Source organism: Euprymna scolopes, chromosome 19, assembly GCF_053919585.1.
Source record: "Euprymna scolopes isolate OS-2025 chromosome 19, ASM5391958v1, whole genome shotgun sequence".
NCBI classification, from domain to species: domain Eukaryota; kingdom Metazoa; phylum Mollusca; class Cephalopoda; order Sepiida; family Sepiolidae; genus Euprymna; species Euprymna scolopes.
Window position 1 is genome coordinate 59,478,456 of NC_136500.1, and position 21,164 is coordinate 59,499,619.

At 37.3% G+C, this 21,164-nt stretch overlaps 2 protein-coding genes and 1 pseudogene across 3 annotated transcripts; 2 read left to right on the plus strand and 1 right to left on the minus strand.

Annotated features, from left to right (window-relative positions):
* Positions 1 to 12: 12 nt before the first annotated feature.
* Positions 13 to 565, plus strand: LOC145303639 (histone H2B, gonadal pseudogene; annotated as a pseudogene). Its single transcript, XR_013873754.1, has one exon. The product of XR_013873754.1 is annotated as a histone H2B, gonadal pseudogene (transcript).
* Positions 566 to 4,966: 4,401 nt separating this feature from the next.
* LOC145240224 (histone H4) lies at positions 4,967 to 5,278 on the minus strand. The gene has a single exon (XM_080103806.1). It carries the CDS (start codon positions 5,276 to 5,278, stop codon positions 4,967 to 4,969), a length of 312 nt encoding a protein of 103 aa, XP_079959932.1.
* Positions 5,279 to 5,531: 253 nt separating this feature from the next.
* LOC145240141 (histone H3) lies at positions 5,532 to 6,005 on the plus strand. Its single transcript, XM_080103747.1, has one exon. The coding sequence runs from the start codon at positions 5,550 to 5,552 to the stop codon at positions 5,958 to 5,960; it is 411 nt and encodes a 136-aa protein (XP_079959873.1). The 5' UTR covers positions 5,532 to 5,549; the 3' UTR covers positions 5,961 to 6,005.
* The last annotated feature ends 15,159 nt before the right edge of the window (positions 6,006 to 21,164 follow it).

The window sequence follows — 21,164 nt, forward strand, 5'->3', positions numbered from 1 at the left end:
TTTTGTCTGTTTTAAGTGCTTTCACAAGTTGTGTAGTTTTTGTTGCTAGTTTCTGACCAATCAAATACGAGAGATTTGAGAGAGAAAATTGTGATTGTTGCTGGGAGCCAGCGTGTTTCGTATAAAAAGGGAAGAGAATAAAGTTGCCTTCACATTCGTGTATCGTCGAAATGGCTCCCCCCACTGAAGTTAGCAAGAAAGGCGCTAAGAAAGCCGGTAAGGCTAAACCTGCTCGTGATGGCAAGAAAAAGAGAAAGAAGAGGAAGGAAAGTTATTCCATCTACATTTACAAAGTAATGAAACAAGTTCATCCTGACACTGGAATTTCTAGCAAAGCCATGTCTATTATGAACAGTTTTGTTAACGATCTTTTTGAGAGAATCGCTAATGAAGCCAGTCGTCTGTCCCATTACAGCAAGAAAAGAACACTTAGCAGCCGTGAGGTCCAGACCGCTGTCCGTCTCCTTCTCCCTGGTGAGTTGGCTAAACATGCTGTCTCTGAGGGAACCAAAGCTGTCACCAAATACACCAGCGCCAAGTAAAAAGCGTTTCCTTCCAAAGAAAACACATTCCCAAAACGGCCCTTTTCAGGGCCACACATTTTTTCACGAATGTTTCTTCACTTTCTATGTTTTAATGCGATTATTCACAGTTTAGATTTCATAAATATTCCCATCTCTTTCTATGGCGTAAATATTACTTATATTTGTTCACGATTAGGGAAAGAAAGTCTTAAATTATATTTGTATTTTTTTTATTTGTGAACTTGTAAATTTAAGTCAATCTTAATATAAATGTTAGCATTTCCGGGTTTCTATTACTGTACACAAAGATTCGGAAAAGTTGTCAAAAATACAAATATATAACAAATAAATGTTATCAAAGACAAGATAAGTTACTTTTCTACTAAACTGGAAATAATTTTCGTGTTTTTATTCAATGTAGCATGTTTATTCAGCTCGAAAAACATACAGTATTTACCGATGTATTGGAAAATTCAAAATGGCGTCCAACTCTCTCTTTAACACGATAAGTTCGGGAAAAGGTGTTATAAATAATAAATTAGATAAAATACTGTTAGAAATTCGCTCAATATATGTTACCGTGACATAAGTTGACATATATTCGGTGGGTTTTTAATAGTGTTTTGTCTAGTTTATTTTTTATAACACCTTTTCCCAAACTTACCGTGTTAAAGAGAGAGTCAGACGCCATCTTGAATTTTCCAATACATCGGTAAACACTGCATGTTTTTCGAGCTGAATAAACGTGTTACATTGAATAAAAACACAAAAAAGCGGGTTTGTATTACTGTACAAATAGATTCGAAAAAGTTGTCAAAAAACAAATATATAACAAATAAATGTTATCAAAGGCAAGATAAGTTACTTTTCTGCCAAACTGGATGTATTTTTTGTGTTTTTATTCAATGTAACATATTTATTCAGCTCGAAAAATATACAGTGTTTACCGATGTATTGGAAAATTCAAGATGGCGTCTCACACTCTCTTTAACACGGTAAGTTTGGGAAAAGGTGTTATAAATAAAAAACTAGACAAAATACTATTAAAAACCCGCCGAATATATGTCACGGTAACATTGAGCGAGTTTTTAACAGTATTTTATCCCGTTTTTTATTTATAACATCTTTTCCCACACTTACCGTGTTAAAGAGAGAATAAGACGCCATCTTGAATGTTCCAATACATCGGTAAACACTGTATGGTTTTCGAGCTGAATAAACATGTTACATTGAATAAAAACACGAAAAATATATCCACTTTGGTAGAAAAGTAACTTATCTTGCCTTTGATAACATTTATTTGTTATATATTTGTTTTTTTGACAACTTTTTCGAATCTATGTGTACAGTAATACAAACCCAACTAAGCTTCCCTTTGATAACATTTATTTGTTTTTTGACAACTTTTTCGAATCTATGTGTACAGTAATACAAACCTGCATTTCCTGTATTGTTTTTATTTGAATTTATAAATTTTTTCCAGCTTTCTTATTCGTTATCCGTACAATCACATTAAAAAAAAAAAAAAAAAAAAACAATCGCATTATAATATGCACTTAAATATTAACTGAAATATTTTTGTTTTGGATTTTAACGGGCATTCATTTAACGTCTGAAATTTTTAAAAAGTAAGCTTTTAAATAATTAAAGAAAAAATAGAGCTAATACGTAATCAATGCCAACCAAGCAAGTAACCAACATTAAAAGTTTTTAAAAGATAAATTCTACTCATTCTAAATTAATCGTTTCTTCTAATGTGCGAATATCTTTGAATTTTCTCTATTGTCTATCCGAACTTCAAATCTTAATTTCGGAGTTCAGTTCTTGCATATCATATAGAATCGAAACAGCATTTAAAAGATTACACCCCTTGTAAAATCGACAGAAAAAACTTAGTTTTTGTCCAAATAAATCGATTAATCTTTAACTCATCGTCGAAATTTCAAACATTCGCTGCAAGTTTTTGTTGTGTTCACCTTAATCTAGACAGTTTTTCGAACCGCATAAACGTTTTAAAGTGAGTAAAGCCACAAAAACTTTATCAGATAGGTAGAAGAGTAACTTGTCTTTAATAACATTTGTTATTTGAAATTTTTTCGTACCACGTGTATTGTAAAACAAATCCCCATTCTTTTATTTCTTATTTTGAAGTTTTTGTCGAGTCTTCAAAGACATCGCGCCAATTTTTTCATGTTCATCGGTAGCGTTCAATGCTTGCTTTTCGAACAGAATAAACATTTTACATTAAAAACAATATTGAAATCTTATCCAGTTATAGAGAAAACGAACTTATCTTACATTTTCTAACATTTATTTGTTATATATTTGTTTTCTGGCAACGTTTTTGTATCTGGATTGTAAAACAAAGCCAAATGGGGTTACAATACTTGACTTAAAAAAAAAATGTTTTTGATAGTTTGCTGCGGACGTCATGTTGCCTATACTTCTGCATCATCCTATGTAATATTGTATTACTAATATATGCACACAGACGTACATGTGCTGTGTCATACACAGGGGTCACAGAAAAATCATTTTATTTTTATTTCAATAGAATTTATTCATTTTACTTATTTTGTCTTTGTTTTTTTATTTACCTTATTAATTTTGTTCGGGGTTATTTTCTATGAAATTTGCTGCGTATTTGTTTATTAGAATCTTTCGATTTCGATTTGAGAGAGAATATATATATTAATTCCGTTTTCGAGAATCAGGAAAATCATTTCAAGGCACAATTTCCCGCCATTTTTGTAGCAAAATGTAAGGATATGTAGTAATTCTTTTTTGACTTTGCTTGCAAATATTTCGACATGAGTTTTAATAGCTTGTTTTTAAAATTTGAAGTTTACTACATATTTATTTAGAAAGAAACTCTCCAAAATTACGAAAAATAATCGGTTAAAAAATAATTATTGAAAGAAAATTTACCAAATTGAGTTGTTAGTTATCTCCCGTTAATAAACCTGTTTTATTACAAAACAATAACTTCACTATTACTATATTAAACAAAGGGACATAACTCTTGGGTCTTGTATAATAAGCCGTCAAATATTTTTTAACGATCTTTAAAAATTGTCGGGTGCTTATTTATATTGAGATATATGCAAAATATTACAGTTCGAAATAGGAAAACTTATCTGTTGAAAATGTTAGTTTACATTAAAACAAACAAAAAAAAAATGACGGAAAAGTTTCTAGTCGAATTTTAGCAATAAAAATGTCCGTAAATTAGTTTTTCAACTGACATATTTCGCATCTTTCTCAATAAAGTACCGATTTTATTTGTAAAAGTATTTTCCAGAGTGAACAATTTCAAAATGTGCACAAATCTCAGATCCATATTGTCACATTGACATTTACTGAGTGCTTACCAGTATTTTGTTAAATTTTGAGGACATCTATTGATTAAAAAAGGGGCATTTATTTAACAGAAACGAAAAAATAGTAAGAAACAAAAAAACAAAATGTAACCAAAGGCAAGATAAATTTTCTCCTTACCTGAATAGGATTTTGATGTTGTAACTTATTTTAAAGTATCTGTATTTAAAACATAAGTATTGCCTTGTTGATAAGTTGGAGCGAAAACAAGATGGCTGCATCTAATGGATGGATTTCTATCACTACTGTTCAATTGTTTTTTCCAAACATTTATTTATCAAATAAACTGAAATGTTTATTAAAATAATATTGCTACTCGGAATTATTATGAGTTGGGCAGTTATAATAGAGAACGTTTGGTTTTGTAAGTGTTTATTAAAATGAAATCTGTAGAATTCACTTGTCACGTGAGTCAAACCCCATCAATATAACCACCTAAATATCCTTTTAGTTAAAAATGAATTTACTTAATTGAATTACCACCTGATTAAAAGACACCAACGATGATCAAAAAACATGAATCGATTAGATATAAAGAAGAAATATATGCAATTTTATTATCATCACTTTCTTTTTTTTAAATTCCAGTCATTATCTTTGAGAACTGATAAAATTTCCCCACTTTATTTTGAATATTTCCCCAGATAATTTAACTAAAATTCTTGCCTAAAAACAATGTTATTTAAAATTATAGGATTTTTTTTCTTTTTGAGTGACATAAATAATTTCAAAACCTGGATACCATATTTGCTTAAGACAGAATTATAAATATTGAAAGTTAGTACATGGGGATTAATACTTTTGTTATAATTGGAAAATTATTTTTAAGTCTGAAGTTTTTAAACAGAATAGCTAATTATTCATGTCTGCAATGAAAAAAAAATAAAAAAGCGAATTATACAGAATAATGAAAAACGGATTTTATAAAAAAATCCATCAAATTAGACGTTATGAAAAGATAAACGCATAAAAGTTAGATTTGGAAAAATACTTTTCGGAAAAAGTTGGTGGCCCTGAAAAGGGCCGTTTGGTTTGGTTCGTTTTGTCTTGGGTCAAATAATGGTTTAACCTCCGAATCCGTAAAGGGTTCTTCCTTGTCTCTTCAGAGCATAGACGACATCCATGGCGGTGACAGTCTTCCTCTTGGCGTGTTCGGTGTAGGTGACGGCATCACGGATGACATTTTCAAGGAAAACTTTCAGGACACCACGAGTTTCTTCGTAGATCAGACCAGAGATACGTTTCACACCACCTCGACGGGCAAGACGACGGATAGCGGGTTTCGTGATACCCTGGATGTTATCACGAAGTACTTTACGATGACGCTTAGCGCCTCCTTTTCCTAAACCTTTTCCTCCCTTTCCGCGACCAGACATCTTGCAATTGAAGTAGTAGTATGAAAATACTAATGTACGGCGGACAACAAATCAAATTCACTATATATAGGTCTCCGCACAAAATCCGGCGGACCTAGTTGAAAGCACCCCACGTGATTCTTTATTACCAATGAGAATAAAGGGAAATATTTGAACATTTTGCGCGCATCTAACAAAGAAAAGTAGCAGCAGCAGCTGATAACAACCCATATAAAAAGGTGTAACGGTCGTGCTGGTGAAATTCATCATTTGAAGTAGTAGTTGTTTCATAATGGCTCGTACTAAGCAGACCGCTCGTAAATCCACCGGAGGTAAAGCTCCTCGTAAACAGTTGGCTACCAAAGCGGCGCGTAAAAGTGCTCCAGCCACTGGTGGAGTGAAGAAACCCCATCGTTACAGGCCCGGTACTGTAGCTCTCCGTGAGATCAGACGTTATCAAAAATCCACTGAGCTTCTCATCAGGAAACTTCCCTTCCAACGTTTGGTTCGTGAAATCGCCCAAGACTTCAAGACCGATCTCCGTTTCCAGAGTTCTTCTGTGATGGCTCTTCAGGAGGCCAGTGAAGCTTACTTGGTTGGTCTTTTCGAAGACACCAACTTGTGTGCCATCCACGCCAAACGTGTCACCATCATGCCGAAGGACATCCAATTGGCTCGTCGTATCCGAGGCGAGAGAGCTTAAATTTATTATCTCTCTTCATATTCAAACGGCCCTTTTCAGGGCCACAAATTTATTATGAAAGTTTTTCTTTACTCTTGTAATTTAATGCGATTTTTATGTTTTATAAGTTTTCTATATTCTGTCATTGACTTTTTTCAATGTGATTTTCCTCTTTAGGTGTATTTAATAGGTGAAACAACATTTTTCGACATCAATTGTTCTTAGGCAATTTATATTCATTCATGATGTTCGGCTCTAATTTCCGCATTTCCTAATAATCTTCGTAAACAATAAATTTATTTGTGTATTTGTATTACCGTACACAGATTCGAAAAAGTTGTCAAAACCAAATATATAACAAATAAATGTTATCAAAGGCAAGATAAATCACTGTTCTACCTAATTGGATGTGTTTTTAGTGTCTTTATTTAATGTAACATCTTTAATCAGCTCGAAAAACATAGTGTTTACCGATGTGTTTGGAAAATTGAAAATGGCGCCCAAGATAAAATAATGTTAAAAACCCATGGAATATATGTCACGGTAACATACTGAGCGAGTGTTTTTATTTTAATGCGATTTTTTTTTAAGTATTCTATATTCTGTTAATTTTCAATATGATTTTCCTCTTTAAGTGTATTTATAAGTGAAACATTTTTCGACATCAATTGTTTTTAGGCAATTTATATTCGAAAAGGTTGTCAAAAAACAAATATATAACAAATAGATGTTATCAAAGGCAAATGGCGCCCAAGACAAAATAATATTCAAAACCCACCGAAATATATGTCACGGTAACATATTGAGCGTGTTTCTAAGAGTATTTTGTCTGGTTTTAGAGTTTTAACTCCTTTCCCCAGACTTACCGTGTCAATGAGAGAGAAAGTCTGGTTTCATTTTAATTTTCCAGTACATCACATCGGTAAACACTTTTTTTGAGCTGAATTAACATATTACATTAAATAAAGACATTAAAAACGTGTCCAGTTAGGTAGAAAATTAGCTTATCTTGCTTTGATAACATTTATTTATATATTGGTTTGTTTTTTTTTTCGAATCTATGTGTACAGTAATACAAACCATTATTTATTAAATTTATTGAATATTTCCTATGAGGTTTCACCGAGCATTAGATTGAATAGATTAGTAATAAACTGCAATTTAAAGTAATTATTATAAATACCTACAAAAAATGTTGATGTACCGTAAAACAAAACAACAGAACCATACCGTTAAAAGAATCTTATCAAAACTTTAAAAAGAACTTATCACTCGTATGTCAGCTAGAGCATGAATTAATAACTCTAAATCCAAAGATAATCTGCATAAAATGACTCAAAGGGTTGATCTGCCGTACAATCCAACAAAGAAACCTCATCATTTTTGTCCACTGAGTGTCATTCGCAAATATTCTCTATTTATATACGTTATTACTATGTTTACTAAATTCAAATGTTATGTTTCTGTTCATTAGAAAACTATTATACTAATAAGAAAGATAAAATAAAGTATTTTAAAAATAATTTGATATAAACTGTGTAAAAAGAGTTTTCAAGCAAGAAAATAAAAAATATTCCAATTATAGAAGAAATTGTAAATAAAATATTTAAAATATAAAAAGTTTTAATCATCGTTTTTACAGTAAATTATTTTATGACCAGATATATATCGTTGTAAATGTGTTTCTAATTTTATTTAATTATTAAAATAAAACCAGCTTTCAATCAATAAAAATATTTAGAGTTCGACTCGTAAACTTGTCACTTGTACTGAAGTAACAAAAATGTTGGGTTGTTGTTACTTGATCTAATATACAAGATAATTACGAACAACTGAAATGTGGAGAATGATGACTTGAATATCACTTTATCTTAAATAAATATAAATGAATCTTTATTTGAAATAAAAGTTCGATAACTCAAAAATTAGTTTAACTGAATTATTTCCCTGTGTATTGTTTAGATTATGAAACAGAATTCGGGTCAAGATCAAAGTGTAGTATTTGTTCTTCAGATGCTGCATTTCAATTTCTTGTTCTCTGTCAGTGGAGGAGAAATCCTTTACGACTGAGACAATTTTTATTTTTGTTCCTTTTGTCTACACTAAAAAAACGACCTTGTCTCGTGGGGAGACATTGTAAATAGAAACCAACAATATTATGACTATATTGTGAAAAAAAATGAATAAATAAAATGAAGAGCACGAAAGATTATTTTAAATAATTTTGTGTGTACATCAAAGTTTTCTTTTCCGTTGAAACCAAATCTGTTTCATTTATAATTTATAAGTAAGTTGAAAGCTCGACAAATAAACAGAAATAAAACAAAAGCATTAATTGCAGACGAACTTATTGAATAAAAGGATTTTTAAAAATAGTTTTAGATACATGTATAAATCAAAGCGTCCTGCGTTAAAAACTTCTTTTCATTTGAGATTTTCGTATTCAATAGGAATTACATAAAAGGTATGTAAAATAAGATAGTAGATAAAATACTACAAAACAACATGAATTATTGACAAATGTTATTAACTTTACAAATTGATACAGAATTTGGGGATGTTAATGTATTTAATCAACAATTATGTTTTCATAAAATTGATATTTTTCTGGACAGTGCTAAAAGATTTTTAGATAGAAAATCCAATAACACGCAGCAAATATGAGTTTATTAATATTTCTATGGAAATAGTGTCCATTATATTTTAAATAAAAAACGAACCCAAACGAGATAAATTAATAAGTACTAATAAATGCTCCGAAAGTAATATTGTGCTACATAGTTCAATACTAAGATTGAAATCACATTGTAAGAGGCAAACTTTAATTTACTTTTCCCTGCTTCATTTGAATGTTCCCTTATTATGTAACCTTTCGTTAATTTTTTTTTTTTGGGGGGGGGGGTAAAAAAACATTCACTTCGAAATTACTTACGCGTTCTTTTCTAACACCATTACAACAATGATCATATATTATTTTAATGATGTGTAAAAAAAGTCATTAAATCATTGGTTGAATAAAATCGTTATAAGACCATAACCAAGATTACGGTAATGTTTTAATCTCTATAAAATATAGAAATACTTCCAAAGTGTGTTCCAATCTTATAATATTTGCAAATTCGATCAGTATTTCAAAAGTCAGAAATAATCTTTTTGACAGTTTACATCCTTACAATTTTTTATTATTATTTCTAAGGGTCACAAGATGATTTTTTTTTTATTTTATTTAAATTAGCAAATTATTAAAACTATTGTTTCTATTCATTTAGTTTGTAGATAAGATCAAGCGTCGACGAGTTTTGTGTTCCATCCTTGTCCTGTTGTATTGATGGTATCATAAAAGGGGTACCGTTGTATGATCGTCTAAATGTTGATGTCTATTTGTGATACATTCATATGTAATTGTTCATATGCAGTTGTGTGTGTGTGTGTGTGTGTGTGGTATTTTGAACATACCTTAACTTCATCATAGCTTTAACGCGTTTCCATAAGCACATGACTCCTACGAGATAAAAGATTTCCCTTATAACATTACGAGAGCGTTTTCCTATGTTGGTCCGGCCGAACTACGAATCCGGGGAAAAATCCCACGAAAAAACAAAACAAAAAAAATTCCACGACCATCCTGAAAACTAGAATAAATACCGACTGAACCCTTGACTCTTCCAAAACCTAAGAACTAGTTGACCCCTTACTCATAACCCAGTAGTGTGTCTTATTTTTTTATTTTTTTTTTTTGTATTTCTTACTTCGGTACACTGCTTAAATCTTCTTATTTCTTTCTTTTTCCCATCATCATCATCATCATCATCATCATCATCATTATTATTATTATTATTATTATTATCATTATCATTATCATCATCATCATCATCATCATCATCATCATTATTGGCTCACATGGAGCTTTCGCACAAGTCAAGAAACGATCTGATTGAAAACCTGTGGTGTTCTCTGGAAGCTGAGTGACAACAAGTCCCCCCAGACGTGCAGCTCTCTCCACCTTCGATAACATTTGCAAATGAATTTGCATCATCGCAACAGCCTCTTACCATTGATTTCTCAATGGCAGTGGCCATTGAATTATACTGGAATTTAAGTGGCACTCAGCCTCCCCAAGGTCCCAGTACTCTTTGCGCTTGTCCAGCCGAGGTCTGGCTAGTGCTCGCTCCTCGGCCTTTCAGTCTTTCTTGACCCTTCTCAGCTCTTTGGTATCACTTTTTTATTGGGAAGAACGGTGATAAAACAATGGGGGGATGAATGATGGGGGTGTAGAACTTGTAGATATGCAGCTTCGGTGTTCTTCATTCCTTGTAACGCTTATGCGTTATATTGTCTTCTTGTATTATTCTCCGCATTCAAGAGTTTTCCTTAATATTTCAGTCGTATTCATTATCGTTAGTCATTGTACTTTTGCAGTTATTCCTCTGATTCCAATTTCTGATATTCTTTTTTCAAAGTTTTTCGGAATTGTTCCTAGTGCTCCTACTATTATCGGTACTATTTTGATTTTCTTCATCATCCAAATCCCTTTTAACTCTCTGGCTAGCTCTGTGTATTTGCTTCGTTTCTCCTTTTCTTTCATACTCACCCTGTGGTCAGCTGAGACAGCAAAGTCTACGATTTGACAGGATTTTTCTTGTTAATTATTACGACATCTGGTCTTCTTGATTGGATGGGTGTGTCTATATTTTAATGTGATTATTCACATGTGGGTGATTCAAGATTATTTTTTGTAATGCGATTCTTAATTATTTAAAAAACTTTTACACTAAGACCTATGTTTGGATGCTGTAATTTTCTTTAAATACATTGCTGTAGTTTTCTTAGTTTTATAGCAAAATTTAACGATGTGTTGTAAATCATTTTATTTTTCTTGTACAAATATTTAGACATGACTTGATTTTCAAATTTTAAGTTCACTACATATTTATTTCGTATAAAGAAACAATATTTTAGAACGTAATGTCGCAATAATTAAACAAAAAAATACGGCCAGGGATTTGTTCTCAGGCGGTCTCCACTACACTATCGTGTCCGGCATTAGTTCTTTTGGGTTTTCTTTGAGGAAGCATCTCTCTTGCTTCCTTAGTCTGCTTGCCCCCCCTTTCTTGGGACCACTAACTGTCTCTTTTTTGGATTTTTTGCAGGTTTTAGGGTTCTCTTCTCGGACTGTCTTAAGCAGCTGGCCGAGCTAAGTAGAGTGTGGTTGTGGGTCAAACCCAAAGGAATCACCCTCTCGCTCAAATCGGCGGGTCTAGCTCTGGAAAGAGGATGAGGAAGAGGACAGTAGCTGGTCCAGGCTCCAGCGCAGCAATACCTAGCCTGGGGTCCGGTTCTCAGAGGGGGCCTTCACGGTCAAATCTGTGCGCTGGACCAGGGTCCACAACTGTTCCACCCTCTCCCTGCGGTCCGGGCTCTGCTACTCCGCCTAGCCCGGGTTCTGCCGCCCGTGTCCCTTAAGGCCAGCACGAGGGCTGCCCCCCGCACTCTAGAAGCAGAGTTTAGAGCATTAGGCTACTCTGATAATTTCGATGTTGCCGTCCCCAGCAGCAGAAGGACTAGGCCAGCTGGGAGAGGTGATCCGGCTTGGTGGGAGAGACCCAGGGCTTCAACTGTCAGCCTCCCGACCCACAGGAGGAGCGTACTCCCAGGGCCGGGATTAAAACATTCAGGTTCGCTCGAATTCTCGCATTTGAGAACCACCAACTTGGATCAGACAATCAAGAATGCGGTGCCTGACGACCAGGAGCAGGCTGTTAACAATATCATCAGCCTCGACCTAGACCTGTCGCAAACCCTAAAGAGGGATATGGAGCTGAGCAGCAGCGGCAGCAGCAACAACAACTATGACAGTTGCGATGATGATAGTAGGAGCAGGAAATCAGCCCAGGCGGGAGTTAGACGATCGCGCTCCAAGAGGAGGAAGGCGGGGGCCGCTCACCCTGAACGCGAGAGTGGGGCAGTTGGTGCCACTGTGATGTCACCAGCCGAGAAGCCTTCTGATTGGCCGGCGCTTCCGGGCACCCAGGAATCCCTGGATAACATGATTCCTCCCGGACAACGAATGCCACCACCGTCTATTAGGACACCCCCAAACACGCCGGCAACCCTCTAAACCAAAAGAGAAGCCCTGCAAGAACAACGTAAGCAGGCTCCCTCAGGGTCATCACGTGGCGCCTCCACCAAGAGAACGGAGCCGCAATCTCTGAACAAGAAAAAGAATCTGTAGTCGTCGTCCTTGAAAAGGGAGAATCCGGTCTCCTCATCAGATTCTGAAGGGGAGCAAGTAGTCAGCAACAGCCCGGCAGTCATTGTGGAATGCCGAAAACCTGAAGAAGGCCAAGGATGCTGGGTCCCGTTCTCCATCCCCTATGCATCTAGAGAAGACTGTCTCTATGGTTCAGCCCCCCACCCCCGAATCCCAGACCCCCTCTGCTGAACCGAAATCTCAACCCCTATTCGATACACCCCAGCTGGCGCCTGTTCTTTGTCAAGGGAGAGGCCAGCAACACCAATTAGCCGCAGAGCGGTGTTGGCCTCTCCTGTAAGAAAGAAAAGACCAGGAAGCTCCCCTTCACACAGTGGACGGCCTATCAACTGCGGATCCTACTCATTTCAATAACGCTCCTCTACTAATGACCTTTGTGCGTCACACGAGGGTGGGACACACCAGGGCCATGTGGAACATGATAGAGGCTGCAAAAACAGCAATCAAAGACACAAAGTTGGTGGAGGAGGGGCACGACTCCCTCAAACAGTCGGCGAATAGGTGTGAGGGGAGGGTTCCACTATATGTCCACCCTTTGTTCTATAGGGCCATAAAGTTAACTTTCCCGCTGGACGTCGGGGGAATTGTGCGAGACGGACGAGTCACGTCCGAGTTGCTTTCGGGTAACCTCGTCCAATCCTGCGGCATCCTGACTGCAAAAGACTTCAAGCCGGTGGTTGACACTGAATAGGCATAATGGCTACGTATTTGAGCCTCGCTAGTTTGAACGTGAGGGGTATGAGGTGCTGAAGCAAAGCCGCTAGGGTACTGAGGGATCTCATGTCCATGAATATAGATATGGCAGCGCTGCAGGAAACTCACTTTATTTCAGTAGACGATCATCAGGTGCTGGAGGGGCATTACAATGTCTTTTCAGCATTCGTTGACCACCTTAGTAGGGGGGTTACCTTGCTAGTTAGATGCACTATTTCTGCAGCAGTTAGTGTTGTACACGCGGATGCTGATGGCAGACTGGTCATGGCCGATGTTGCCGTTGAAAATAGATCGTTTCGAGTCGTCACGGTTTTTGCGCCTAATACCACATGAGAGCGGGTTTCCTTTTTTCGGCAGTTGGAGGTGTTTGTTTCTTGGGGATTAAGAACGGTTAGTCCTAGTGGGTGATGGGAATGCTATCCTTGATCCCAGGGTAGATAAGGTGGGCGGGACTAGCGGGACGGATGGGTGTGACACCAGCCTCTCTGATCCAATGGCTTCATGCGATCTGGTCGACAGGTTTCGGGTGGATCATCCAGGGCAGGAGATGTGGACGTGGCTCTCTAATAGGCCCTCTGGCCCGAGTACCTACTTGGATCGGTTGCTAGTAAGAAGAGGCACCCTCGATTATACTACCTGTCCCATGTTCCACTGATTAGGTCACTCCGATCACAAACTACTTGTGGTTCAGATTAACTTAGATAGGAAGCACAAACTGGCCGGGTACTGGAAGTTGAATACCTCGTTATTGAAGATGGCCGACTGCCAGGAAAAGCTGGTTGAACATATCAAGAAGTGGCTAGTGGGGGCGGTAACTGGGAATAAGTGGTGGGTTAGTGCCAAAGCTAGCATTAGAAACTTCTCTGTCAAGTACAGCCAACGCCTCGCTCTAAATAAGGCCAAGGCAGAGAAGCGTCTAAAAGATAGGTTGGCCCGTGCGATGGCGGGGGGGGGGCACCCTAGAGATAGACCTAGTTAAGGGGGACCTGAACCTCCCGGCTAGCGAGCGGTATCAGAGCCAGATAACTAGGGCTAGGCTATGTAAGATCTCCAACAAGGTCGTGAATATAGACGCTTCTGAGCGTAGAGCTTCACTCAGGCGCAAATCAATTAACTACATCAGAGAAATCCAGAGCCCGGAAGGGCGCTCATTAGTGTCGTCTTGGGAAATTTGCGAGTGGTTTCGTGTTCACTTCGAGGATCGCTTCGCACAGCTCTCCAGGCTCCGCATCCAGGAGTTTGACAACTATTTAGCTGGCTCGCCCCGCCTGGAGGCAGCCCGAGCGGCTAGTTGTGATGGTCGGGTTGCAGAGTGTGAGGTAATTTCTGCGTTGAAGCAGGTTGGCTACAACAAATCACCTGGACTCCATGGTCTGCCCTATGAATTGTACTTGAGGCTGCCGCACATATTCGTTCCCATTCTGATGAACGTTTTTAACGACTGGTTTGACACGAGATCCATCCCGAGTCAGGTTACCAAGGGAGTGGTCATGCTTCTTCAGAAGAAGGAGGAGTGTGTCGGGTAGCTAGATGAATATAGACCCATCATGCTCTTAAATGCAGATGTCAAAATTTTGGCCAGAGTTCTTGCGAATCGTTTGCAAGTCGTTATCACCGACTTGGTTGAACCGGATCAAAATTACGCTGTGAAGGGGAGATCAATTCAAAACAATCTGCAGTTGATCCGCACGATCATAGAAAACTTAGAAGACGACACTGAAGCCACGCTGATCAATTTGGATCAGCCCAAGGCGTTCAACAGGGTGGACCATCGCTTCTTGGGATCTGTATTGGAGGCTGGCGGTTTTGGGCCTGACTTCCGCTGATGGATCACCATTCTGTATGCTCGGCCAACGTCAGTCGTGCAGGTAAACGAGGTGCGGTCGGCGCCATTCGCTACTTCCTGGTCGGTGCGCCAGGGGTACCCGTTGTCTCCCCTGTTATATGTCCTCACGTTAGAACCTTTCTTGCGCAAGCTGAGGACTGGGGAGACTGGACTGGCCCTACGTGGTATTGAATTGCCTGGCGGTGCGCGGACTGGGGTATCCGCGTTTGCCAATGATGTCACTGTGTGTGTGTCGAGCCATTGTGACATTGTCGTGGTGATTAAGGCACTCAAGTCACAGAAGCAGTTGTCAATCTTAGCAAGTCCGTCAACTTGAGGTTGGCTGCCTGGCAGGGCTCTTTAGCACTGCCAGGCTCTTTTGGCTGGACTGACAGCCCGGTTCGCATACTTGGAGTTTGATTCGGACCGGCCCTCCAGCTCGACAAAAACTGGTCGGAGGTACAGGCAAAGGTCGGAGCGTCAGTGAGGACTTGGCTTCGGAGGGGGTTGTCCCTCAAAGGTAGAGAGGAGGTATGTACTACATACATCTTTCCGCTCATCCTTTACAAGCTGGCTGTACTTCCCCTGCCTGCGGTTCGTCTTGCGGCTTTGACCTGATTGCTCTTTTTCCTTTTGTCCGTAGACAGGTCTGTACTCAACGTCCAATTGATGGGGGCTTGGGGATGCCAGATTTGATGAGCCACAAACGTGTTGAGAGGCTGGCGTTCCTGAGTAGAACTCTGGCAGAAGAATCTGCGTGGGGGCTCTGTTGTCAGTAGAGCTTTTCCCGACCTCATCCCCGATCACTCAGTCGAAAGTAGACGCAAGACGAGAAAGCAGCTGCGGTTCTACAATGAATGCTGAGAGGCGCTCAGTGTTGCCAGGGTCCAGTGACCTCGCCCAGCCTATAATTATCCTCGGTGCGAGGAGGATCACAAATTATCCTCGGTGTGAGGAGGATCACAAGGAAACTGTGGAACATGCTTTTTTCGAGTGCTCAAAGCTATGAGAATACTGGGCGTATGTCAGCGAGGTCACGGCTCGCATTGTTCCCGACCAGGGGACGTGCCTGGATCTAGCAGCCGTTGTCTACAATGCAGATCTGCTGTGGCCTAGGGAAAAACGAATGGTGTTCCTAGCAATCTAAGGCGTAGCTAGACTAGTTGTGTGAACATCACGCATAGAGATAGGGCGAGGGGGGATCCAATCTCTCATTACTATCTGATTTCGCATTTTAAACATCAACTTAAAATCAAAATCAGATGTGATAGGAGGCTATCCTGCTCGGTATTCAGTCGTAGGTTGATACACACGGCTAGTTTGTGCGCGTTCACGCGAAACAGGCTCGAGTACGTGTTCCCTGCCTAGGCATGGCACACGCCGACTATAAGAACAAAAAGAGAAAAAATCCCATCATGGTGGATCAGTCCCTTAGCTAGTTGGTATGAATGAATCTCAGGGCCCCATTATTCATTTTTCAGGTGTTAGAATACCTCCAAGAAGCCCGCACCCAATAATTTATTTTTGACCCTGTCCATCCCCACGGTACACATCTTGGAGGTCACCGAACATCCCCGCAAACCCCACCCATTTGTTTTATCCGTAGACTGCCCACTCCCACTTAGGAAATGTCTCACTTGTTTTCGGTAGTGAATCGGAAAACAGGAAGCATTTCGGAATTAGATTAGGAAGGTAGGGTTCCTGCTAACACATCATCATTAGCATTTTATTTGGTTTCTTTATTTTGTATTACTGTTATTTTTCTTTTAATCATTTCATACACACCACAACTTCATATATCATGCACATCATCCAATTTTTGTATATAAAAAAAAATCCCTAATATATATATATATGTTAACATCTATATTTTTATAAAGTAATAGGGTTCGTGTGTTTCTGTCTGTGTGTACAGCTCTCCATCATCAACGAAATATAAAGGCGGTAAGAGGGTAGATCTCTCCTGGTAGAGAAACATTAGAACCCATTTTAGGATGTTTCTGTTATAGGAGACATAAGAATCTTTGCCTAATTTCTTTATATACTATTCTACAAACCACCCCCATATCGAATGACTTATGCTCATTTGCATATCACATTATATTAAATCTCTTTAACTAATTACCTCGACCTTATTACATATTGGAAATATTCTAATCATTTCAACTGTACTATTTACAAAATCTATTTAACATTTAATTATTTAATATATTTTCATTTAATTTTATATTCGATTTATTTCACTTTACGTATATTATCAAAACAATTCATTGGTGAGGAAAGCTTTATGTTTTGGGATTGTATTGAAAATGTAATGGAAATTTCAATTTCGTTCCGTTTTAATCTTTTATATTTTACTTGCCAATATAATTGAAAGAATACAATTCAACTATCGTAATTTTATATAAATAAACAAAAACAAATATTTTAAAATAAAACTTTATTAAAAAAGAAATAATTTTATTTTTAAATGAAAAAAATCAATTTAGTAAAATAATTGGGTAATCTCCAAAAATACCGTTAGGGCTTACAACATGGCCGCCAGAAGAGTCAACAAAAAACTGCGAATAAAATATATAAAACTCGTAATTTCTGTTTTTAAAGTGGGTTGTCAATTTTCTTTATGAAATATACTTCCAAAATAAACTATTACAGTCGTTTAAAACATAATAGAAGTATTATTTTTTATTTTTTAAAAACAATGTTTACAAAATGTCTACGAACATTTATTTTTTAAAAACAATGTTTACAAAATGTCTACGAACGTTCGTAGACATTTTGTAAACATTGTTTTTAAAAAATAAAAAATAATACTTCTATTATGTTTTAAACGACTGTAATAGTTTATTTTGGAAGTATATTTCATAAAGAAAATTGACAACCCACTTTAAAAACAGAAATTACGAGTTTTATATATTTTATTCGCAGTTTTTTGTTGACTCTTCTGGCGGCCATGTTGTAAGCCCTAACGGTATTTTTGGAGATTACCAATAATTGTATTAAACATCCCAACCTCCCCATGTTAAGTATGGCTTTCTAAATAAACACCCCCAGCCTTGTCAGCAAACCTGTAAACCTATAAAAGTTAACATTTCGAATGTGAACAGTGATTTTTCAATTTTGTTAGCGCTTGCCGCAATTAAAGACAATTAAAACGGAACTAACTTTATTTCCATTCTATTTTTTAAACAACCCCCAAAACATAACGCTCTCTTCCAGTTATAGCCAATTTTTTTTTTAATTAAATAAAACAGGTCAAAATAAACAGATAAGCGCATTTTCTTTTACATTTTTCTTACAACCAACGTTGTCATTTAACCAACTGCAGGATACCGTTACTTTTGTGGAGTTGTTTTGAAAATGGCACGGAGATTATAATTTCGTTCCAATATAATCTTTCTGGTCGAGCCTATTTCGAAAGCCTGTCTTATCATAGATTTGAACTACAAATAATTTATTACATTTTGATTATTACTATCTTAAGACTTAAAGCTTATATTTATTTCATTTTTCTATTTATATATTGAATTAGTTATTTCCAGTCTTATTTAAACTTAGTGCTTTCTTTAAACCGGATGAACCTTTTATAAAAATGAGTTTAACGTAAAGAACACGAACAAGGTTTTATTCAACTGAATTTCTTCCAGTTTACTAACAAAATATATAAATTTAAAAGAGATATAAATAATAAAATAAAAAGGTTATGTCATTTAAAAGAAATACACGTACTCACAAAAGCAGAATTTTTTTTACACATTTTTTTCTTTAAAACCATAACAATGAGACTAACAATTACCTAGATCTTAGTAATTATTTGTTTTAATAGAACTGTTTTAATTGTACTGTTTACATATATTAGTTAACCTAAGTTGGTATTACATTTATTTTACATTTACTTTTTTTTTTTTAATTATTACTTTTAGACTGTGACGTTTACACCCGGAAGTAATGAGTCACAAGTAGGTCGCTTTTATTCATTTTTGCTACAATATAATTGGTCAAGATCAAAGTGTAGCATCTGTTCTTCAGATGCTGCACTTCCATTTCTTGTTCTCTTTCGGTGGAGGAGAAATCCTTCACGACTGAGACAATTTTTATTTTTGTACCTTTTCTCCACGTTAAAAAACGACCCTGGTGTCTAACTCTGTCCCGTGGGGAGGCATAGTAAATAGGTACAATATAATTGTTTATAATTGTACTATTCAGAAATATTATTTATAGTTCGTCCATTTCAGTTAGTATACATTTCCTTTACGCTTAATTAATTTACAATCATTAATATCGTTAAACAATTCCGTTTAAAACCGAAATTATGCCACCCAAACGAAGTAGAACAAGTAGAAACGAAAGTGAGGAAGAAATAATGGAAAGATTGGAAGCTAATAGACTAAGAGTTGCTGCAATTCGCTCCAATGAAAACAATTCAGATAGAGAAAGACGTCTAGAACTTAACAGGATACGTCAAAGAGAAAGGAGAGCAAGACTGTCAGATTTGGAAAGAGAAACCCAACGTGAAGCTGACAGAACTAGACATGCTGTAAGGCGGTTAAATTCATCACAAGATGAAATTCAAGAAAGGCAAAGATATGCACTGGAAAGAGAAGCAATATTACGATCGAATGAATTATATGAGGTAAGTAGACGTACACAAGGTCAGTTGAGAGTGGCTCAACGACATCAGAATGAATCGGAAACCCAACGAAGCTTTCGCCTATACCAAGGGCAACAACGAGAGGCTGCATGGAGAGAGAGTATGACTTTGCCCCAGCAATTGACAGAAAACGAGGCAGCTAGACAACGAATGACTGCTTTGAGACACCATGAAATAGAACACTGCAATAGAAAAGGATTGCTCTACAACAAAAATGACTCTCTCACTACAGCTGATATAGGAAAAATGGACAAAGTATGTCAACATTGCTCAACTGTAAAATTTAAAGGAGAAACACCTGGTTGTTGTTGTTCTTCTGGCAAAGTTGTGCTTGATAGCTTTCCACCACTGCCTCAGTTGCTTCAAGATTTGCTCTCCGGCAATGGTCCCATCTCTAAAGATTTTCTGCAAAATCTACGCAGTTATAACAATTGTTTTGCAATGACATCATTTGGTCACAAAATTGCGTCAGTACATGGGTGGAATCCTTCTTTTAGAATTCGAGGCCAGGTTTGCCACCAGATTGGGAGTCTTTTACCACCTGAAGATGAAACAGCAAAGTTTATTCAAGTCTACTTCTTGGATAGTCTGGAAGAGGAACTACATAATCGGGGACGTGACAGTAGACTCAATAGAGACATTCTCCAAAGTCTGACTGAATTTTTACATGAGAACAACAGCTTCATTTGTCAGCTGAAAACAACAAAGGAGAGGATTGAAGAAGAACACTTGGTAGAACATAAAGTTGTCATAAAGGAAGACCGAAGGCCGCAAGAAGAGCATCCACGGCGATTCAATGCTCCAACAACAACGTATGAGATTGGAATATTAATGGAGAATGAACCAACAGCTAACCGGGATATTGTCTTGCGTTTTAGAAATGATACATTAAAACAGATCTCCGAACTACATCCCCTCTACGATACTTTAATGTACCCGTTAATGTACCCCTATGGTTCTCCATCTTACAACATCTACATGAAGGCATCCAATGGGCAAAAAGTTACCCAACAGCAATTTTATTCGTACCATTTAATGACTCGGCCTGGAAACTATTTTCTCTGGTACCGAAGGCTATTTCAACAATGGCTGGTGGATGTGTACTGCAAGATTGAAACAGAACGTTTACAGTTCCTGAGGCGTGAGCAACAGACCCTGAGAGCTGACAATTATAGCAACTTGAGAGATTCAATTCTTAGGGAGGATGGGAATCCAGAACAGTTTGGTCAACGAGTTGTACTTCCGGCAACTTATACAGGAGGCCCTCGATACATGTTTGAGCGTCAAAGTGATGCCATGGCATATGTTCGGCGAATGGGCCGAGCCAACCTCTTCATCACGTTCACAACAAATCCAAAGTGGACAGAAATTACAGAAAATTGTCTTCAAGGGCAAGACCCTCAGGATCGTCCAGATATTGTTGCCAGGGTTTTCAGGCAGAAGCTAAAAAAGTTACTTGAATTTATTAAAAAGGGAGGATTTGGCAGGTTGAGGGCTTTCCTGTACAGTATTGAATATCAAAAAAGAGGACTGCCGCATGCACACATCCTCACCTGGCAGGCCCCAGAGGACAAACTTCTACCAGAAAAAATGGATCTCTGCATATCTGCAGAGATCCCTGACAAAGAGGAAGATCCTGATCTTCATGCTAAAGTGATGGCACATATGGTGCATGGACCTTGTGGACCATTTAATCCAAATTGTCCATGTATGATTGACAACAAATGTTCCAAAAAATACCCAAAAGAATTTCTTCAGTGTACC

What these genes read in the sequence shown, in the direction of transcription:
- LOC145240224 (XM_080103806.1), bottom strand. Translation starts at nt 5,278, where the DNA reads ATGTCTGGTCGCGGAAAGGGAGGAAAAGGTTTAGGAAAAGGAGGCGCT.
- LOC145240141 (XM_080103747.1), top strand. Translation starts at nt 5,550, where the DNA reads ATGGCTCGTACTAAGCAGACCGCTCGTAAATCCACCGGAGGTAAAGCT.